Source organism: Rhinatrema bivittatum, chromosome 5 (genome assembly GCF_901001135.1).
Source record: "Rhinatrema bivittatum chromosome 5, aRhiBiv1.1, whole genome shotgun sequence".
Taxonomy (NCBI): domain Eukaryota; kingdom Metazoa; phylum Chordata; class Amphibia; order Gymnophiona; family Rhinatrematidae; genus Rhinatrema; species Rhinatrema bivittatum.
Genome location: NC_042619.1, coordinates 24,332,937 through 24,356,635, shown reverse-complemented (window position 1 = coordinate 24,356,635; position 23,699 = coordinate 24,332,937). Strand labels below are relative to the sequence as shown.

Below are 23,699 nucleotides of genomic sequence, written 5' to 3'. Positions count from 1 at the left end.
AAGCCAAAGTACTTGTGGGTGCTTTCCTGATGAAACCTGTTGCTTTACGTGTGGGTAGAATTCTGCTGGAAGAGTCCACATGGAGATTTGGTGATTCCGTCCCCACTCATCCTTTTCCTTCCCCCTATCTAAATACGTTCCCTCGGGAATGTCCCCTCTCAACAAGGCTGAAAAGCATGTGCGCTATCAAACTGCGTGCAACGTGTAGTTGCATTAAAGGAGAGCAAGTTCAAGATGGACGATTCAGGCAGGTAAATCGCCGTTTACCCTCCTTGATGGCTTTGTACATTGCCCTCATAATGCCATCGGTCTTTGTGTGCCTGAATTTTCCCTCACCTGGCACGCATGTAGTGTTTTGTTTATAGTGGCCTTTATCTTATCATTCAGGAGGAGAAAAGCCCCTCGCTGCTGTTATTCTATCAATACGCCACTGCGAGCATTACAGCAATGCCGGAGTCTACATATAATAAAAAAAAAAGCGTAGCAGACCACAAAGGAGGTTTAAACTCAACACACCCACGGCACCTGTGATCTGCTATCAGGGAATAAAGAACGAAGGAGAAAAGAAATCCAATGCGTCCAGACCCGAGGTGAAGCTGCGACACAGAATATGGAGCTCAGAGGTGTCATTGCATGGATATCTCGTTAGAAGACTTTTGCAGCTTCTCAACTGGTGTTAGATTGTCACTGTCTAGAGCCAAAAATCTCTCTCTCTCTCCATCTAGGCATACGCTCCCTCGTTCCCCTGCTCTCTCACCCCCATTCCCTTGGCCTACCCGCCATGGTTTTGGGATGTAGCTAGGAATTATCAAGATGGCCTTATGCACTCTGTGCCACCCTCTCTCGTACTCGAATACAGACATGATAAGAGGACACCAACGAATGAGAAGCGGATGGCACTAATTATGAGCCTTGCTGGGATGAGAGAGCTCGTTTAGAGGGGGACATGGCCATCAGGTCAGGCTACAGTCATGCACGAAGTTTAAAGCACTGGCAGGTCAGAGCAAACAAACCAAAATGATTTTCCAATGTCAACACTTGAGATTTTATCATCATCCTTAACCATATGCCATGGACCTTGCACCTAATTTTCAAATGGAAAGCAAGTGCATTATTACCCTTTGAATACTGCCCATGGGTGCAAAGGAGCCGAGGACTCTTCATCTGCTACACGTGTGGGCAAAATTTCAAGGGAGAGCACAGAGTACAAATTTGAAAATCCAATCCCACGGGCGCGTTATTTCCCGATACCCCAGGGAACACCTCCCCTAAATGCAACTAGAAGCCCATGCATTGGGAAACTCTGTACTTTTGGCTGATTGAGTTAAGGGACAGCTATTTAATTGCTTTGAAAATTGTCCTCTCTATTATCCTTAACAATGGAGACATGCAATAGGACATCTTAATGCATATTCCTACTAGGTCTCTCCATGTTGGATTTCTTTTTGGCAATTTACAATGCATTGCCATGACAACTGGGCCTCCCTCCCCCCACCTCCCAGGGGTTACCAGTGCTTTCTCTGCAGCATCCACTGCCCTGGCCAATCCCAGGAGCAAAGGACTTGACCCAGGAATCCAACCCGGGTCCTTCGCTTAGCGGTGTGGAGTGGCATGACTGCAGTTTTTGGGGGGGGGACCTTGGATCTTCCTTGCACTGTTCATTGATTTGGTATCCAGGGTGTTTTTATTTTAATCCTCGCGCTCCTATTTTAGTGAAGCATAAAATAAACTGAGCCCTCAGAGGCAGCACGAATGGAGACGAAGAGACAATCCCGTTCCGTTACTCGCACTGCACAAATTGTTTTGCCCGGTTTACCCATAATAGCTGTCAGTAAAAATGTGTTTTACAACACACAAGTTACACGGTGTTTAATTAAAGCTGAGCTAGAACCCAAAGAAAAAAAAATTAGTTTACGCCTTTGCTATTAGAATGTTTAAGTATTTTTGTTTTGTTCTAGACTAGAAGCGACTACACATAATGAAGGTAATTTTCAAAGGAGTTACGTGCATAAAAGTGGAATACATCGTGGCAATTTTCAAAAGTGCATTTCAACGTGTAACAATTTTACACACATAAATCCTTTTAAGATCTCCAATGAGAATATGCAGGTAACAAGCAGAACTGGGCAAGCCATGTGTCTCAATTACTGTTACGACCTAATGTGTATAATCAAATCTGGTTTTCATTTTGCGATATCATCACACGATGGCAAGGTAATAAAAAGTTCTAGATGATACATATCAAGTACTGCATACATCATCTAGGTCTCCCATCCCCGATATGTACAGCATTCTCTTACGTGTTTATTGATGGGGGCACCTCCATGTACTCCTCTAGGTCTGTTCTTACCATTAAGGCCTACTTCAATTATTTTATCAACTGGTGAGGTCCGGATCAAGCTAAAGCCTGCAAGATCGTGCACATAAGCTCAACAAAGCACGGTAGCAGGACAAAGTCAACATACAATATATCCTCCCTCCCTCACTGGATAGCAATACACTTTTTGTAAGCCAATAAATGTTTTAACATGCAAACTTTCAGGATTACTAAGATAAGAGGCAACTGCCAGAAGAGCCTTAGAGGTCAAGAAACTTGAATCTTAAACCATTTAGTAGCCCATTAAAGGTATTGCTTCTAACTAACTTCTTGCTTGATCTTCTTTTAACAAATGTTTTTGGCGAGCTGATGGTGGACACCCTCCATGCTTCTACTTTCTATTTATTGTCAGCGTTGGTCCGCAGCGTGTCCATCGGCCTCATCCAATAGTAGCGGCTGTACCTGAGAAGATTAACTTTTCCTTCATGATCTTGACATCCCGACTGGTTCTGCGCACGGCCGCACTCAGCATGATCTGCTCAGGATTGTACGTCCTTATGCTTCCTAGGCGCCACCTGCAATGGAGACATTTTGAAAGAAGGGATTAGAGCAGCCCGTTCTGATGGGAGTTTGGAAGGACCGACCTCCTCGCGAGCACAAACAAGCCTGTCTCCTGGGTCTTGGCACACAGCCTACAAAGCTCGAAGGGACTTCTTAACACAATCTACAAGATCGCACCCAAGAAGACGGCAGCCCTAACGAAAAATGTCCTGCATATGAGAGCACAAATATCAAACAGCGGATGCTGGAGAACACGGAGGTTAGAAGGGTAAGGTCAAGTGGCGTCCAGCCCCTTTCTGCTACTGGCAACAAGGTCAACATCCTGTCACACCTTTGGCAATGCCTGCGATTTAACCCCATATGTAAGGAACTTACATGACCTACAGTAACGTGTGGGTCAGCAGCTTCCCCAGTGGTTAAAGTCCCAAAGCAGGTGCTGAACACCGGTTATTGTGTGAACGAGGAACTCTCTGAATCCTTGAACCACAGGAAGGGGAAAGGTCGAGGAGAGCAGTAAAAAAATGCTTCAGGCAGTCAAGTAAAAAGGTTCGGTGGATCCATGCACAGCATCACTAGCAGGAGCTCTGGCCTTTCCTTCCTTGGCTATGTGCCTATTTGTGTATTCAGTATTTGTGCAGTTACGGATAAACACCGCTTACGTTTTAAAGCCTCCGAGACAGAGGGTTTTCCGACTTTATAAATTCACCTGCTCTATGCTAATCTGCGAACCCAGATGGCAGCAAAACTAATAATTTATAAGCAATTTAAACAGGCTTTAACCAGAGAACGGTCGGATCCTGGTCGAGACAGAGACCAAGTAAAGTCCGCTACCAAATACTGGCCTTGTAAACTGACGCTGTGTGGACGGAGCGGTGAACCCTACACTTTATGGTAGGGCTGCTGTGATTTCAATTGCTATTTATGGCTTCCCACTGGGATTCGGCTTAGCATGGTATGTTGCATCTCGCCTTGACGTATCTGGTCAGGCATGCCGTGGCATGGCCAAGTTTTCCCTCACCGGTAGTTCTTGCAGCGTGATGCCAGTTTGCATGCTGAATCTCTGACAGAGCTTCAACCAGCGTGGACCTCTGGGAATTGACCTTATTTCATGAACCTTAGCAGATGCCTCGGTTCCTTTCTAGCAGGCATTTTGTAAAAGCTTTTGCCCCTTCCTGGTAAAAGTGTAACTATGCTCTAGGAGAAATGTCACAACAAATGTAACAGTGTGAAACTCACCCGAAACTGGCAAATATTCTGGGAGAGGTGATGGGGCAAATACCTATCTACCTACCTTGAGAGAAAGTAGCTCACCCAGCCCCATCACACTGCAGTTTCTGGAAGTGGGATTTACAGGGACAGAAATGCCATCCCCATATAATTCCTAAACCCCTTGGGTCTTCTCCATGTGGAGAATTTCAAGCAAAGCCCTTCCCTACACTGCTCTCTCAGTATGAATGTTGGATTTCAGGAAACAAGAAATATAATGGAATTTATATTCCCTTTCCCAAGGCAGAACTCCTGTTCCTTTTGGGGCTGAGAGCTTAAAACCATTCCAGGCAGTAGTAAGAAATATCAGCGCTTTCCCCCTCGCTCTGTCCCATCCTGCTGCTTTTCACTCTTGTACTGCACACCCTCGCCTTGCTCTGCTGAGACTTGTCAACGGAGCACAGAATCCGGACCGGACTTTGGAAAAGCAAGTGGATGAGCATGGGAAAAAAACAAAAAAAACACAACCCATTTCTTTTCTCCAGACCAGTGGCTCTCAGTCCCGGTCCTCGTGGCTCCCACATCGGTCTGGTTTTCGGGATCATGAAAGCACAGATATGTACCTGGTTCACCAAATGGACGCGCGTATCTCTCACGCGTTTTCACCATGGTCATCCTGAAAACCAGGCCTGTTTGGGGATGGAAACAGGAGGCCTCATCAGCCTCTAGTCTAGAGCTAAGTAATGGATTTGAGGTGATTTGGCGCCATCCTGTGGAATGACAGCATCACGAAGCCAAGTATTCAAGGTATTGCAAACTTTTTTTTTTTTTTTTTAAATTGTGTTGCTACCTGGCAAGGCAGTATAATAGGAAATACATAAATGAAATAAAATCACACAACCAGGACCCATCTAAGCAGGCGGGTGCACAAGCAGTGAGATGGGGATGGGGTAGGGGGAGAAGAGGTTGGAAGGCAGACGCCCCCTGAACATTTATACCCTACAGGGGAGCACAGATGGGAGAGATATGCAGGAGGACTTTCAAATTCCTCAAAGGTATAAATATACAAGAGGTGGAAAGAAAATCCCAAGAGATTCAGAGGGGGCAGAGTCAGGAGTAACATTAAAAACATACTTTTTAACGGAGGGTATGGGAGATGAATGGAACGCCCTTCCCAGTGGTGCTAGAAACAGTAACAGAACTCCAGAAAGCCCGGCGCAAGAGGACCCCTAAGTTGCAAAGGAGAAGCTAAGGATCAAGTGGGCATTGCATCAGGAAGTAAATTGGACAGACCAGATGGGACTTATTGTTCCTGTCCATGCAACCAAGTCATCCACCGCAAACGCGCTGCATGGACAGTTCTGCTACAGAGGTGATGTATATTGAGATCCAAACTTCTACTACTATCGTCCATAAAAAAAAAAAAAGCATATACCAAAATATACAGTGAAACTATATTTCTAGCAATTCACCTTTGGAGAGAGGAATGCATTATTTTCATTTACTTAGCCTTGCAATTTTCTCCCTCTCCTTTGGGATTTCAGCTCAACTGGAACTCGCCTCTGGAATTGGGCTGCGCCACCGTAAGCTTTCGTTCACCAGCCTGGGGCTTTTCCCCCCTTCCAACTCAGCCCAGCCGGCGCAGCGGGAGCCTTCGGCTGGGGGGCCACAAGCCTCAGCTCCCTCTAGGACCTGACCAACGTAAGACCTAAGTTTTGCCGTTAAGCTGTGGCCCCCCCCCCCCCATGGGCTGCCTTCCTAGCCTCATCCTACCCCTGGCTGATCAGAGGAGCAGAGTCCTGGCCTGAGAAGCAAATCCAGGGTCCTCTGCATGCATTTGCCACCGAGCCACCGGGGCTGGCCCTACACTGTCACTCTTAGGAACCCCGAAAAGTTACCATTCACTGATGTATTTCCAGGGCCTGCACGGGCAACACGTACCCTTCTCCAGAACAGTGTGCGGTTTAACTGGGAGGGTTTTCATCAATTTGCCAAACCAGAAAAAAATAAACAAACAACTGTTTATTGGGAATGTCTATTTATTTATTTATTTAAAAGTTTTTTATATACCGCACATGGCATCACTTATGTGTCCGTCTAAGTGGACACGTAAGTGTCCACTTAGACGGACACATAAGTGTCCACATAATTGAGGCTGATTTCACTGATCATGTCTGTGCATTAAAAATGTTTTATAAAGTGAATTGTTACATGGCGGCACGAACAGAGTCCTTGTGTTGTGCTGAAATCCCAAATTCTGTGGCAGTCATGCGGGGGGGGGGGGGGGGGGGGGAGAGGCAGCAGTCTTATAGACGGGTGCACCTTATTTACACAGCCAATCCATCTCATGAATATTAATGCAATGCTTCTGCAGGGCAAGTGCCCTGCTGCAGGAAGGTTTCGGGCAATACACACAGCCTACTATCCTACCTGGGGGGGGGGGGCATCCAGCGCCACGAATACCCACCAGTGTTATTCACAGTCCACAAAGAAATTACAGGGGGGGGAACGGACAGAACAGATCTGGGAAAGGTGTTGGAAAAGGACCGCGCAGCGCTGCCCAGGCTGAAAGCACCAGAAAAGGTTTAACGTGAAGGCTTCACTGCAGAAAAAGGAGCCACTTACACTGATCTGGAAAATGGGCAGACTCGTCTATCATGGCCAAATTAATCACAGCGTTGTAAATAAGTTTCATAAGGCTTTTCTTCCTGCGGTATAGTACATCAAAGGACAACTGAGAGCACAGTGTTAGAAAGCCACGGTCCCCGCCTGCTCTCTCCGAGAGACTCGCGCTCCGTCTTCGCAGCAGAACAGCGCACGTCGCGGGGACCTGGCAATGGACGCCTTGGGCGTACACGTGCCCAAGCACATGCACAATATATCTACCGAGGCGGGAAAATGCAGGGGGGGGGGGGGTCGCTCTTGGAGGATGTCACCGCCTCTAGACCTTTAAACCTGCTTTGCACTACACTCCTTGCCTCAGCAACAAGTCCCCTGAGCGACCTGCTCCTCCGTGCGGCGTCTGCCCGTGTTCATTGTTCACTTGTGCTCCTGCTGTGGGGGTCTGTGTCCTGGTCTGTCTCCCCTGCCCGGTCCCTGACCTCACCCTTGTTTCACCCTGTCTCCCTTGGCTTGACCTCCGCTTGTTCCCTGACCCTCCGGATCGCCTCCTGGACCTGTTGCTTTGGACCCTGACCTACAGCTGTCTGCCCCGACCTCTGTCTTGTCTACTGGACCTCTCTGCCTGCTGCCTGCCTCGACAGTCACCTGGACCTGGACTCTATCCCTCTGGCTATTACCCCAGGGACCCTCCTAAGACCTGCTGACCATTAGAACCCAAGGGCACAACCTGCAGGGGAGACGGTTGGTAGGGGTGAAGCTCCAGCTAGTCCCACTCGGGGCATGTCCACCAGCTGTCACTGTGGCCGTTACAAGCTGCGCCAACCACACCTCAGCCCAAGGGTCCCCTTTTCCTCACACACAGTGAGGTACGTCCTACCATCTGCCCCAAAGATTATTGCGAGGCAGTGTCTTCCCTACATCTCACTGGGGGAAGCGTAACAGACTTTCATCTTTGCACTCTTAGGAAAGAATTATATAGTGTATCAAATGCTAAAACATTTTAAAGAAAACTGGATAGGGATCCCCAGTCAACTGCGCAGGAACAGCAGAATAACCGGTCAGCCTGGATGGAGGTCACCTGCTGTGTGACCTTGAAGAGCAAGCTTGCTGCACGGCCATGCAACCCAATCAAGGCGCTCAGGTCAAAAATGTCCCCAGGCCGTGACAGTTAGCTCCTTTCACCTATAATCTGGTCATTTTATAACTCCTGTATCAATGACCAAGGAGATGCAGTAATTTAACTTGGAAAATAGCCACTGCCATTTAACTTAGAGAATAGCCACTGCCATTAGCAATGGTTACATGGAATAGACTTAGTTTTTGGGTACTTGCCAGGTTCTTATGGCCTGGATTGGCCACTGTTGGAAACAGGATGCTGGGCTTGATGGACCCTTGGTCTGACCCAGTATGGCATTTTCTTATGTTCTTAAAAAACGTAAGGTGTTGCAATGGGAAGCTGCACCAGGGTTACTGAAGGTTGGTATCCTGGCAGACACTGTGCTACTGTATCTCTGCCACATCACTGTTTCCGGCCATTTCTAGGGTAATTTTCAGATGGACTTCTGCAGGTAAAGCAGTGCTTCACCTGAAGAAACGGCCCTTTAGAACACTGCGCGGCTGACACGCGTGTTAAATTACGCGCATTCCCTATTTGCACATGGAGAGAGGCACTGCAGGGGGGCTGGGGTGCGGGCGGGGTTGGGACCAGCAGGCAGGCTGTTCCAGATTTTTACCAAAAGCGCAAGTGAAAATTCTCTCGGCAAAACTACACGATCAATAGCAGGTGCAACCGTGTGCGCATAGTTCTTCCGGGATATTTTTCAATGTTGTCGTTATGCGTGCAAAGACCCCTCTGCAAAACGCCGTGACTTATGCACACATTTGCCCGCCAGCTCATACACATTGCTACCCCTTCATCACAATCAGAGCAATGTGGATCAGCAATTGTGTTCCCACCCCCCCGCGCCTTCCTCAGACAAAGCTAAGGTGCTTCTTACAATTCCCGGGATCGCCTTTAGACTGCCCTGAAAGGTTTGAGCTCCGGTACGATACAGCTTTATTGTGCATTTTCCCCCACAGTGCTAGTTTTAAAGTGCATTATGTGGACAGAGAGCCTGCTCAATGTGGCTGGCCCATTACGAATGGGAGCCTGCAGGCCTGGCAAAAAACATTCACAGCGATTCGTGCTTGTTAACGAAACTGGCTACTGAAATCAGTGGCAGAATTTAAGACGCGCTGCGGGTAGTCATGGGTTTCTAAGTGCTCTCTGGAAGGTTCAAAAGGCCCAAGCCCATAATTTAGTAGCGAGAGCCCCCGTTTGCCTGGAGAGGGAGAAGGTGAGAGGATGTGTTGGGGGCACAGAAGAATGCCCAATGTGTATAGACACGTGCACCCAGCTTTTCCTTGGATTTTACATTACTGCTGTCCTCACAGTGAAATGAAAAACTGTTAGGAGATTAGGGGGGTGGGGATGAGGAACCTGGCAACACTTGGGACAGCTATGAGCGCCTGGGCAGAGTTACTCGGGTAACCGTCTGGCCAGCGCTATCGTGCAAAATAAAGCCGCGCCATGGGAATGCCCTCCAGCGCTGCCTTTTTGTCTGGACTAAACTCTGCCCAGCGAGTGGGGGCCGCTGGTGACGGGATGGGGGGGGGGGGGGGAGGAGAAGGAATTTAATTTGCCAGGCAAAAATTGAATTTGTCTTGACAGAATTTTGGCCAGTGAGTGAGGTGGGGGGAGGGGAGGTGAAATGTGAAATGCTGGGATCTGTCTGGCTAACTCCAGACCAGGATAATTTACAAAGGCATCTAACTAGTTAATGAAGAAGTTACTTACAGGCCTATACAGTACGGTGCGCTCTGGTGGAGCGCACTGTTAACCGGCATTTGGACGCACGTTTTCGACGCGCTAGCTTTACCCCTTATTCAGTGCGGGGTCGAAAATGCGCGTCCAACCCCCTCCCGAGACTAATAGCGCCCGCAACATGCAAATGCATGTTGATGGCCCTATTAGGTATTCCCGCGCGATACAGAAAGCAAAATGTGCAGCCAAGCCGCACATTTTACTTTAAGAAATTAGCGCCTACCCAAAGGTAGGCGCTAATTTCTGCTGGTGCCGGGGAAGTGCACGGAAAAGCAGTAGAAACTGCTTTTCTGTGCACCCTCCGACTTAATATCATGGCGATAACTAAGTAAAAAAATAAAAAAAATTTAAAATGGGCCCGCGGCTTCAAAACCGGACGCCCAATTTTGCCGGCGTCCGGTTTCCGAACCCGTGGCTATCAGCGGGCTCGAGAACCGACGCCGGCAAAATTGAGCGTCGGCTGTCAAACCCGCTGACAGCCGCCGCTCCTGTCCAAAAAGAGGCGCTAGGGACGCGCTAGTGTCCCTAGCGCCTCTTTTTACCGCTGACCCTAATTTAAATAAATTAATTTACTGTATCGCCCGCTCTCCCACGATTTTTACTGTATCGGCCCGTTAGTTGGATCCTCCCCCCTTGTAGCAGTTAAAAGGAGGTAACCTGCCTATATGGTTCAGGAAGAATTTGAGAAAGGCCTTGGTGGGAGATCGTACACAGGTAGCTTTTCATTTTCAAATTTACTCAGCCTGGGTTTGTCGCTGCCGCGGCAGGAGGCAAAGCACGTGGGCGATTGTGGAAATGCACGCGCGAATTAAGTTTTAAAGAGAAACCATCTTGGTAATTCCTCTCTGAAAACATACTTACGAGTATGTGGACACCAGAAAACCAAGGTAGGTGGCTTAGTGAGGATTGCCCCCAGAATGTTTGAAGATTTATTCCACATTCCTATGGGGGCAAAACTCTGTGTAAAAACGAGTCCATTTATCAAGGGAAGACATTCTAAAAGGGTCTTTTTAAATTATACCGCATGCAGTCATCAAGAGAAAATGTCATTTTTTAGCAATTTAGATTCACCAATCCAAGATTCAGAGAGGTTTTTTTTTTTGTTTTTTTGTGAATATACGACTTAAGCTCTTCAATGTCATTCAGTTCTGTGTATCCCAGTCTGCAGTGAGTGCCTAAGAGAGGAGAGAGAGAGAGGAGAGTGGTGCTGAGGAGGGGGAAAAGGGCAGAGAGAGACAGTTGCATTACCTGATCATGTGAAAACTGAGATGCCAGAGTGCAGCAGAGAGAGAGAGAGAGACAGAGAGAAAAAGCAGGAACATGCACACCAGTCAGAGCAATAAGGAAAAACCCCCCCAACAATGCGAGAACGACAAAGCAAAGGTCAGTTACAGTCATTACATTCAATACTCCTGTTGGAGAGAAAAAGAAAACCTGTAAAGCATCAACCGAAAAGTTCACAGACTGTGCCCACGCCCCAGCAGTGTCGCAATAAGGCCAGCAACCAGGTATGGGCAAGGAGAGAGGACAACGAGATTGCGTTTTGCCAAGAGAAGCTTCTGAAGTTGACCCAAGATGCATCTTCTGCCTTAAGACAGTAAATGCAGCAACCACGGTTAGTCCAAGGGACAACAAATGCAGAACGAGCCGTACGGCAAGCTTGGCAAAGTGCGATGCCTTTTCCTACATCACGGCAAGAGCAATCCATAGAGGATGTGGTGCATGCATTTCGAGGCTTTGGTCTCAAAATCTCATGTACTTCATCACCCTTGGCTTACTCTTAGGTTGTACCAATAAAGTATACCAAAACCTATAAAAATAAACAAAGTAGATTTCTACTGGGAAAAACACATCTACTGCAATGCTGCATGGCGATGAGAATGTTCCATTTCAACCAGCCTATAGCCTTTTCATCCTGTAGGTAATTAGACAATTCTAGAACATATTAGAAAGGACCTTCATACTAAGCACCACCAGCTATCCAAGCCTTCCCTGCTTTATTTTTAATCATCGGTCCCAAATTACAAAGTTAAAATAAAATAAATAAAAGATTTTTTGATTTGAGGTTTTTATATACCGACCATCATCAGAGATAGCATTCCGGCTCACAATTAACTAGGGAAAAAGAGAGTGGGAAGAAATCAGTTACAAAAAACAGGGATCTTAAAACTGGGGGTGCGAGAGAAGAGGCGCACGGGAGGGATAGTAAAAGGCACGAGGATAGATAAACTTAATACTAGGGTACATATAATGATATACAACGGCCGCCATAGCCACACAACAGCTGAACCTCGCTGCCGAGTGGCTACGTGTGGTAACCGTAACAAATGTTATTACCAGACAGTGAACCTATTTACAGGAGAACAGTTCTAAGTTTAACATGGGAGGAAGCTTGAGAGTTAATCCTGTAGCAGCAATTTAAAAAGGTGTAACATCATAATGCATAATTTTCTTATGCAAATAAAATCATTAATTTCTTATGCAAATAAAATCACTTATCTTTATATATATATATATATATATATATATATATATATGTTTTCTTCGTATTCTTTATGTAACGCAAAGTATCTGGCATAGCAGCTCCCATCAATCCCGACACGTGCCATGTTTCAAGACGAGACTCTGCTTCTTGGGATGGTTACACTCAATACCAAATTCCTACTTACAGGCTCCCCTGAAGCAGAGACTCGTCTCGAAACACGATGCGTCGGAATTGATGGGAGCTGCTATGCCAGATACTTTGCGTTACATAAAGAATATGAAGAAAACACATATATATATATAAAGATAAGTAATTTTATTTGCATAAGAAATTTAAAACATTTTTTGAACTTTGTAATTTGGGACCAATGATTAAAAATAAAGCAATGGCGGCTTAGATAGCTGGTAGTGTTAGTATGAAGGTCCTTTCTAATATATTCTAGAATTGCATTTAAAATTTATTTTTGTTCAGCTGTAATAGTACAACAAACACGGGTGATTTTTAGAATTTTTTGTTGATAATTAGACAATGCCATCCATGTTGAAGCTAAGGATAGGAGAATTGTTTTTGCCCATTTTTATTTATTTAAAATTTATAAACCGCCCATCAACATTCCTAGGTGGTTTACAATAAAATATCTATAATGCGATAAAGACAATATTAAAACAAACAATAAAATGGACAAAACAGAATAAACGAAGTCAACAGGACAAGAGATGTTCCTTGCAATTTTTTTTTGTTCAACAAAACCCCGGCTTTATGCCTTTGCAGAAAAATTAGCAAAACATGCGTTTCCGTGTATCTTTCCATCATAAAACTCAATAAAATAATTCTTTTGATGAAAACAGATGGAGAGCAAAATTTGCCATGGAGTTTTTGTGAAATGCCAGAGAATGTTTGCAGAACACCATGGATTGGTAAAATTTTTCATTTATTTGTTTCATGGAAAATTCTCCCATTCAAGCCCAAGTAGAAGTGCCATGAATATGTAAATCTGGCCGATTACAGGCAAAAGCAAATAACATTTACTATCTGTGCACACTTTGACTAGAACTTTATGGGTTTGAATTGAGTTTGGTGTGGTTTCTTTACAAGTTTTTTCACCCCAGCAAAATCATGCATCCAAGCAATGGAAGAGTTCTCCAAGTCACTCCCTTCCATAGTCAGATGAACATGATCCTTCACCATATTCCAGGTCAAACCCATCCTGGCTCCCAGAGCTGGCGCTTCATTGGTGTAGCATCAAAAATAGGAGCAGTTGATGGTTAATTTGACCACCACACAATTCAGCCTCAGTTGGTGGCCAAATCTTGTTGCACCCTCTCTCTGCCTGCAATGAGCAAACTTTGCATGTTTTCGACCAACCAACTCTCTTCCTTTTCATATCTCACCTTAAAGTTCATCAGTTTGCCCTCATATCTGACTGCTATATCTTGTCTTGATCTGTTACTAAGTAGAAATGTGAAGTATTTTATAATATCTTGCATGCGTGTGTGTGATCAAAAAGCATTTTGTTTGATCTATAAAAAGTGAAGGGAGTGAGAATCGGCCAGATAGGTTATTTTCCCACATGTCCAGTCTTGAGCAGCAGGACACACAGAAAGCTGAGCATGAATGAAGACGAGCCTATCAGACAGACCGTTTCCAGCTAATACAGACTCCTCCTTTGGATCAACACATTACCTACAGCACCCACTTCTTTCTCAGATGGTCTATAAGGAATGTGAAATGTATCTCATAATTATCACTTACCCATAAAGGTGAAACCCAACAGTGGTCCAATTCACAGATTTCACGTTGGCTTTGTATAAGCTATTCTCTATCTGCTGTAAACACTGCTGCTAAACACTCATGAAACTATAAGCGAATATAATGTATTCACAACTCTCAGTTTTACAGTCAGGCCCATGCCCCAATCCAACAATGTAGGCTACTTGTTGAAGAGCATATGTAAGCCTAGCAGAGGTGATTGGTTTATCTGACTTATTGATACCCAGAGCCCTCAATAGAGAATATTACGGGCACTGTCTTGGTTTACAAGATCAAACAGTCCCTTTAGTTTGTCCGCTGCCATTTCAATCCCATTCAACAAAAGCTTTAGGGCCTAACACAAAATGGTAAAAAAAAACCAACCCAACCTTTAGTGTATTAGACCCTTAGGATTTTAGAAAAAGACAGAGCTTTGGGTATGGAAATGTTACATAATGAGGGCCAGGGTTCAGGAGGCAGTAGGTGGCTTCTGCCACTGGGCACAGGCTTCTAGACTGATTTCAAAGAAGTGTGTTAAAAAAAAATAAAAATAAAATAAAATAAATAAATATAACCCAAAAAGCAAAAACCATTAGGCAAAGTCGAAGTGTCTAAATGGATTTTGAAAAAGGGAGAGAGAGAGTGATGGTTGCTGAGTTAATCACCAATATGAACAGCGTGTGTGGTAAACTAAGAATCCTAATTTAGATCTGATCACAGGCCCGAGCGCTCCATTAGTACCCTCAGTGCTCTTCTTAAGCTTATGAGGGATCAAACGTGATGAGAGACAACTTATTGGATCTCCTTCCTTGTCAACAACAAAGGCCTATTACAGCTCTTTCCTGCTTTGGATCTTCCACTTCTGCCCCCACCATTAGTCCCTTTTTCTGTTATGGAAAACGCCTCGCCTGAATAAATTCTCCGCAGACTGAACGTAAACACTGCTATTAAACTTTATTAAATAAGCTGCTTGGTCTGAGACAAATAAAAAAAACCCACCCCCAAAACAAAACAGCAATAGCCTAGGGAAAGCGGCATTGGGACTTCAGAACTGCTTTAGCAGGGCCATTCTGGATATACGTAAACTGTTTACAGCATCAACATTAGTTAGATTCCTCAAAATACTGTCCCTGACTGAAGCGGATGTGCTGGCCAGCAGCACGCGTTGTTACTGGGATATAAATCGGCTTGCGTTGGGGACATAATGAAGTGGACATCTGAGATCTGCACTCAGGTTGAATGTCCCTGCGCACTTTATTTCCAGTGGCTGAAGGTCAGGGGAAACCAGTCGCAAGTCCTGAAGAAGAGGAAGTGACGTCTAAAATCCCAGGTTAAAGTTGAAATCTCAGCAGGCACATAAAACAGATTGTAGTAAATATGGAGGATCTATGCGATGCCTGAGGAAGGGACCCATGTGGGCTCAAACACTCATCTACTAGAGCGGGGTTTTAATACTGGGCCAATAAAAGGAATCACAACCTACTCAGCTTCCAGGTTTCTACAGAATCTTTGTATGCTGGGGTTTATGTAGAGAACAAGGCTCGTAAGGAGCCAGGCCCACCCTCCAGGCCTTCTGGTGGGCTCCTCTCTGACTGCTGCCGCGTTATCTTCAGTCTCTCTCCTCCCCAACCTGCAGCAGCAAACGTTGTGGGGCGCTGAGAGAGAGAGAGCACCCCCTCTTTCTTCTACTCAAAGTGCAAATGCATTAGGGGGCTGAGGAGTAAAAGCCACAGGGACAGGAAGTGCTCTGCCTCCCTACAGGCAATCCCTGGTGCCACAGGGAGCAAATGGGAGCGGCAGAGGGAGATAGAGAGGCTGAGGGAGGAGACTGTGAAGGGGGGGGGGGGATTAAAGAATCAATAAATAAATCAATAAAAAGGAAGGGTAATGTTAAATCATCTTTCCCAACGTTTTATGTCCCTGCTATCTGTTCATCTTCTCAGTTTAGGCCTTCATTCCATGGTCTTATTCCTCTTTCCTTCTTCCCCAGGTTTCCATCTTCATTCATTTTACTGTTTTCCTTTCATTTCTTCAGCGTTTTTGTTCTCCCGTTCTTTCCTCCATTTCTTTCCATTGCCGCCTCCAGGTCAGATTCTCACCGCCTTCCTATGTCTTTCCCCTCCATCCATCCAACCCTCCTTCAACACCCTCTGTCCTGGCCTTTCCACCCAAGGACCATCTCTTCTCCATCTTCTCCCATTCCTCCTCTTCCCATCTCGCTCCCTCCCTCCCTCCACCCGCCCAAACCCCTTCTTTTCTATCTCCTCCCTCCTACTCACACATCTCCTCTTCTCCCCTTCCTTTACCCAACCTATTTTTTCTTTTTAAGCCCATCCCTCCACATCTGAACCACCTCTTCTCATCCCCTTCTCACTGTCACCCATCTTCTCTTCTCCTCCATCCATAAACCATTTCCCCTATTCTCCTTTTATTTTGCACCCATTAGGGTGGATAGGCTGTCAAACCTCTTAGCCTACCCACTTCCAGCAACAGAGGGAAGGCAGGGATTTAAGCACAGCCCGGAAATTTTAAAAAGTTCCTTCTCATCCCGATATTTTTACCAGAATGTATTCAAGGAGCAAGGCAGAGGAGCAGGCTGCACTCAAGCAGCAAACCCCTCCCCCCCCCAATGCTGGAAATTTGGGCCTCCTGCTACACAAAGATGAAATATATTTACTGTTTAACAATATCAAGCGGAGAATACAGAGTAAAACCTGTGTCACCTTTAGTCAGATCTATTGCCACAATGCTGACAATTTCAGATTCCTTACCCACCGAGTCGAGTGTGCAGGCGTCATGGAGAACTGGGGTTCAAACACTTCTCCTTGGAAGAGACCTTACTTGACAATGACTGCCCCAAATTCTCCATGCGCCCCAGTAATCCCTGCCCGCTGTCACCTTAGCAAGTCGAAAGAAGCAGCCCCAAGCACGGAGGGTCAACTCTGGCCTTTGCGGGCCTCAAAACGTTTCAGAACGAACCTCAGTACATAAAATCAGGCATCTATTTTACTTAGCTCCATCTGCTAGGAGGCAAACGTATCGCATGAATATTTTGTTATGGCCATGCCGGCCCTAAAGACGAATGTAAAACAACAAACTTTCAAAAGGTAGGTGCAGGTCTGGAAGAAACGAATTAGCAACACTTTAAGGCAGGCCTAACAGAAGTGCTCTGAGAATGACTCGTTGGGAAGAGATTAAGAGAATCCACTGAAAACCAATCCAACCCCCAAGCTATTCCGTGCCGCAAGGTCCCAAATTCATAAAATGAAGAATGGTACTTACTTCTGCAGTATAAAAACTCCTATGATAACAGTGAATGAAATGAGATCGGATGTTATCCAGATTAGGTAGTATTCGTCTGGAGTCTAGAACAGAAATCACAGGCTTATCTCATCTTCTGTTAAAAAGAAAACGCAGTCTCCCACTGAATCTGAGCCATCCGACAGGCTGAAGCCCAAGACCGACCCCCCTCCCCACAAATGTCCATATTCACAGTCTTAGCTGGTCGGCATGTTAAGAGGCGATTTAAAAAAATATATATCACATTGTATGTGCATACAGACATAAACTGGGCATCTACCAGTTTCTTCAACTCTTGTGGAATGAGTATAGATCTCACGATTTTTCAGGGGGTTTCTATCTGGCAAGATTCAGAGTTTTGCCAGTCAGAAAGTCCCAAAACCGTTAGCCCTAGATATATATATATCACAAGGCATACAATATTACCAGTCGGATGGTGCTGGATGGGGCAGTTTTGTAACTCTTTGGGTTAGTGCCGTGGGCGAGTTCTGCTCATGAATTTTGCATCCACTTTTGACGTGAAAGGATGCGCGTGCCCATTTTCACCTTGAAAATCATCATCCCAGGAAAAGCCACCTGCAAGCGTTTTACATCGGCTTATTCGTGTGGTTTAATTTTCTTCCCAAGAAAACATACACGTGTGCTTCCGAAAGTTAAAAAGTAAGCAACACCCCCCAACCCCGCACATCCTGGGAGCGCCTCTGCTCGCCGCAGGTAGGAAGTTTATACTCAGTCATTTTCAAAAGACATTGGCACCCATAAAACCTGGTTCTGTGCACGTCAATGGCATTTTACAAATTACCAGGAGGTGGGGAGACTGCGTGCACAGAATTACGAGAAATTACTACTTACCTGATAATTTCCTTTTCCTTAAGGTGGATAGATGGATTCAGGACCAGAGGGTTATGCACCTCTAGCAGCAGATGAAGGCGGAGCAAACTGATGTCACAGAATATATATACTTCTGCAGTGACATCAGCCTGCCAGTATTCTATTCAAAAGCGACAGACTAGCAAAACCTGATTAAAAGCAGTCAATCATTTCTGTACTCAACCAACAAGAAACACTGAATTCAGGCAAGAACATATGCCTTCTAGTCTAGGGACAGGATGAACACTTACCAGTTATCCTGTGGAACACGTAGCCACACGGAAGGACCAGCACACAATCATTCGGCAGCCAAGGGTGGGGAGCTGAATCCATCTATCCACCACCTTAAGGAAAAGGAAATTATCAGTAAGTAGTAATTTCTCATTTCCTAGCATGTAAACAGATGGATTCAGGACCTGTGGGATGTACCCAAGCTACTCCTGAATAGGGTGGGAGGCTGCCCACAGTCCAGTCAACACTGCACATCCAGACTATAGTACCTGGAAAAGGTATGTAAGGAGGACCACGTCACAGCTCAGCAAATGTCGATGGGAGTCAACGATCTAACCTCCACTCATGACACTGCCTGAGCCCTAGTGAATTGAGCACTATGCTGAGTAGGCAATGGCTTTTCAGTAGCCACAAACGTGGCGTGATCACTTCCTTAATCCAACGAGCTATTGTAGCCCTTGAAGCTGGCTCATCCTGTTTTCCCTCCACCATGAAGGACGAACAGGCAAGCCATCTTTTGGAAAGGTTTAGAAACCTCCAGATACATCACGACATGTCTCTTGACATCCAAGGGATGCAACAGGCGATATTTTTCAACATCTTTTCCTTATCCAAGGACGGCAAAGAAATGGACTGATTCAAGTGAAAATCCGAGACCACTTTAGGCAAGAATGAAGGAACAGTATGCAGCTGTATCGCTCCTGGAGTCACCGGAAGTAATGGCTTCCAGCAAGACAAGGCCTGCAGCTCGGAAATTCAACGTGTAGAACAAATTGCCACTAGAAACACTGTTTTCAAGGTCAGTAACTGCAAGGAAAGGCTACGCAGTGGTCGAACCGTAGGGCCTGCCAAGAAATCCAACACCAGGTTAAGACTCCACAAAGGAACCAGTAACTGCAAGAGAGGACGAAGATGTTTCACTTCCCTCAAGAAAGGGTCACATCAGGATAAGATGATAAGGATTCACCATTCTCCTGGCACCTGAAACAGGCAAGAGCTGCTACCTATACCTTCAAGGAATTAAGGGTCAACCCTTTATTTAACCCATCCTGCAGACATTTCAAAATGAGCGGAATCTTAACTGAACAAGGAAGAACCCCTCAGTCTTCACACCAAGCCTCAAACATGCGCCAAACCCACACATAGGCTAAGGAAGTAGAGAACTTTCGAGCTCATAGCAAGGTGGCAATCACTGCAGAAGAATTCAACAAGCTCTTCAACAAGCGAGCCCTCACAAGGGCCATACCGCAAGACAAATCCGAATTGGATCTTCATGAAGGACAGGCCCCTGCTGCAACAGATTCCTGTGCGGTGGAAGACGAAGGAAGGGTTCTACCAGGAATCTTCGCAGATCTGCATACCATGGTCTTCTGGGCCAATCCAGTGCCACCAGGATCACCATTTCCTGTGGCCTTTGATCCTTTGAACATGGAGGAAAGGCATACAGCATCTTGCTTCCGGCCAGACCTGCACAAAAGCATCAATATCCAAGTACTTCGGATCTCTCCTGCGGCTGAAGAATTGAAGAACTTTCGCATTGCGAGAAGTCACCAGCAAGTCCAAAAACAGAAGGCCCCAGCAATCCACTATCAGCTGGAACTCCTCGTCTGACAATACACATTCTCCTGGGTCTAGACTCTCTCTGTTGAGAAAGTCTGCTCTTACATTGTCTTTTCCTCCAAGATACCTTTCTGCTCATTCCATAAGTTGGTCTATCTCCTGTGATACCTGCTGGCTCTTGGTTCCTCCTTGCTGATTGATATAAGCCACTGTTGTTGCGTTGTCTGACTTTATTTGGACCACTTGACCCTGCAGCCTGCTGCTGAACTGCAAGCATGCCAACCTGTCCGCCCAGGCTTCCAGTCGATTGATATTCAGAGGCTTGATTCTGTCGTGAGTACCAATCAGTCTGGCAATGTCAGGGAAACTCCCTTTCTCAGATGATCCGCTTGCAACCACCATTGGAGGTGAGAGCAGACTTCCATTGGCAGGGGGAGCCAAATCGAATAGTCCTGGAACTGCGGGTTCCAACAAGACAGCAGGAAGCACTGAAGCGGACGCATAGGTGCCCTTTCCCACGGTACCACTTCCAGGGTTGCCGCCATCAACCTTCATACTTGTAGACAGAATCACACTGTCGAGCGTGAAGTGCTCACCAAAAGACGCACCTGAAACATTAACTTTTGAATATGAGCTTCTGGCAGAAAACTTTGTCCTGCTTCGTGTCGAATTGCACACCCAGATACTCCAATGACTAAGCCTGCTCTTGGCTAAGTTCACCACCCAACCGAGCTCCTGCAAAAGGGAAATCACCTTGTGAGTCACCAGACGACTCTCTTCCAGAGACTTGGGCTAGAATCAAGCAGTCGTCTAAATACGGATGTACTAGGATCTCATCCATTCGCTGTTCTGCTGCCATCACCACCACAACCTTGGAAATGTTTCTGGAAGTAGTGGCTACACCAAAAGGCAGCGAGCGAAACTGATAATTGCACCCCAACACTGCAAAATCCAGAAAACGTTGGTGCTCCAATCGGATAGGAATATAGAGGTATGCCTTGGACAGATCAAAGGAAGTCAGAAATTCCCCTAGCTGCATGGCCATTATCACTGAGCGCAAAGTTTCCATGCAAAAATGAGTCACCTGCAAATGACAGTTGACCCTTTTGAGATACAGGATGGGACAAAAGGAGCCCTCCTTCTTCTGCACAATGAATTAAATGGAATATTGACCCGTATTTTCTTGAGATGTGGGTACTGGAACCACAGTCCTCAGACTGAGGAGCCTTGACAGTGTATACTCCACTGCCTGCTTCTTCTGTGGGCTGTGGCTGGAAGACACCCTGAACAAGTCCTGAGGAACACTACAAAATTCCAGCAAATATCCTTCTTGTATCACCTCCAGGACCCACTGATCCGATGTGATAAAAGAAAGAGAGACATCTCCCTATCTCCTGTTCCTAGGGGTGTTTCAGCAAACACTCACTGGGAGGGTCAGGAGGTTGCACTCCCACCTGGGCTGTCTGGGATGAAAGGACTGAGACCTGCCAAAAGGCAGAGTCCTCTGAGGAGACAAAAACGTTTGGAACCTCTGAGGCGACCCCTCATACCAAAATGGCACAGCAACTGCTTCTTATTCTCTGGCAACCGAGGAATTGGAGCTTGGCTCCAATTACTGGCCAGCTTCTCCAACTCGCTCCCAAACAAGAGCAAGCCTTTAAAAGGCAATTTCGTAAGGTTAGCCTTGGAGGTCGTATCGGCTGATCAATTCTTCAGCCATAACTGGCATCTGGCCGCTATTACCAAAGCCATTCCTATGGCCTAGGTGCGGACAAAATTGCTGCCCGCATCTGCTAAGGTAGGTTCCACAACTGCCCTGGAAGCCACTCCAGAGTCATCAATCTGCTATGAGAGAAGCAAACAATAGCAAGCCACTAGGGAACAACAGGAAGCTATCTACAAAGTCATTGCCAGTATTTCAAATGCTTGCTTAAAGATGGCCTCAATTCTCTTATCATGCACATCCTTCAAGGCCGCTCCTCCCTCCACAGGGATAGTTATCCGTTTAGAGATGGCACAGACAAGCACATCCACTTTTGGGAAAACGCAGACTCTCTCTCGCCACTGGATCCAGGGGCTACAGGCCTTCCAAGGTCCGACCCCCTTTAAAATTTGCCTCCTGGGTGGTTCCATTCAAGATCAATCAATTATTGAATGGCCTCCATAACCGAGAAGAAAACAAGAAGCTTTACGCAAAGAAACCCAAATGGGAATTTTTTTGGCTCAGAGATGGAATCTGTTCCAGGAACTCTCAGCATCTTCAAAGTTTGGAAAATCAGAGCTGGCAATTCATCTCTATGAAAGAACTGGAACATAGTCCTATACGGTTCTAATCCCGGAGGAATTTCCCCATCCTGCAGGGAGTCAGGATCTGCCTCATCATCAGTGCCCTCCGGATTCCTGTCAGGAACATCTGCAGCTCAAAGTGTACTTTGGCGCTTAAACATAATGCTGGAAGAGGGAGAGGCCACCTGAGGATCTGACCCGACAGGATTGGATGGGACTGGGGACTGCGCCTGAAGAAAGGATTGCAATCCTTGAAAGAATACTACCCAAGAAAAGGCAGAAGGATCCATGCCAAAACCAGGAGGCACTTATACAGCACCCACTGAGCTGCCGGTCCCTGCCGAGGAAGCAGTCAAGGGAGTTCCAAAATCAGGCGTTTCTCCTGATACATCTTTACATATAACCTCATGAGGCTGGGAAGAACCAGGTAAAATCAGAGGAAGAAAATTCTCCCTGAGCCTCTAAACAGCGCTGGCATTAAGTTAGAGGGCACACCAGACTGAGACGTTTGGATATGACAGGCAACGCACAAGGCAAGGTGTTTAGGCTTCTTAACTATAGGCGCCATATTATATACCGGTGTGTGTGTGTATATATATATATATATATTTTGGACGCATAATATATTTTATTATGCGTCCAAAATTTAGGCGGCATCTCAATTTAAGTGCACACAAACATACGCCCTATTGTGTGCACAGGATAAGCGCATGTCCAAACTGGATGCTGCCCAACTTGGACGCCCAAGCCGACTATCAACTAAGCGTCCAAAACCTGGATGCACAACCTAGATGCACACTGGGTCACACTAGCTGAATGGACGTCTGCTAGAGGGCAGTCAAACGTGTAGGTAAAAGCGCGCCAAAACACTGTTGTGGCCTACTGTGTGGTGCACTGTAAGAACGCCTCGGAACGGGGCCTAGCCAAAAGAGGCCGCTCAGTCTGCCAGGCTGCCTCCCCATCCCTGAACTTCCCTTGGGGTCGGACAAACGTTGGAATGGCATGCCGAGCTCGGAGACAGGTAAGGGGAATCCCTGAACAACCTTTCCTCACTGTCTCTGTAAGGTAACATTTTTTTTTAAACTTACCTGAGCTCAGCCCTTCCCAGCTGAATATAGAGATGGTCTCCGGCTGCAGGGGGAGAGGGCATCTGCTGTCACTGCTGCACTCAGCTTCCTGCACCCGCTGCCTTTAAGCTGTTCAATCAGTTAAGTCCATGCTGGCTGAAAACCAGGTACCGGACCAAGGCACACATCTGAGGGGTCACGGAAATTACCTCAGGAATTCTCAACTGGGGAAAGGACTATTTGGTATCCCCCGCAGGAGAGCGGGGCACCAATTTTGTTTTTTTTAAATTTTCCTTCTAACATCTGAAGCAAACACCAGCAGGGAGATGCACATCCACCATTTGCTGGAGACCTCGAGCTGCAGGTATTCCTGACAGGAATCCGGAGGGCAGGTTGATGTCACTGCAGGACTATATATATATATATATATATATATATATATACACGTCAGTTTGCTCCGTCTCCATCTGCTGTTAGAGGTGCATAACCCACTGGTCCTGAATCCATCTATCCACATGCTAGGAAAAGAAAATTTGCACGACTTTTAAACACAGTATGAACGGGTGTTCCGGGGGGGGACGT

General features: G+C 46.2%; 1 protein-coding gene across 3 annotated transcripts in view; it reads right to left on the bottom strand.

The window, feature by feature from the left end:
• The window catches only part of GDPD5 (glycerophosphodiester phosphodiesterase domain containing 5), a 424,914-nt gene that overhangs the window by 1,338 nt on the left and 399,877 nt on the right, over positions 1-23,699 (bottom strand). For 2 of the 3 annotated variants that reach the window (XM_029602143.1, XM_029602144.1), the window contains 2 exons: positions 17,086-17,168; positions 2,780-2,892 (listed from right to left, as the gene is read on the bottom strand). In XM_029602143.1, the coding sequence (XP_029458003.1) occupies positions 2,780-2,892; positions 17,086-17,168 (196 nt within the window). Of the gene's footprint in view, positions 1-2,779; positions 2,893-17,085; positions 17,169-23,699 lie in introns of those variants that run through there. The other variant, XM_029602145.1, reaches the window with a different exon arrangement.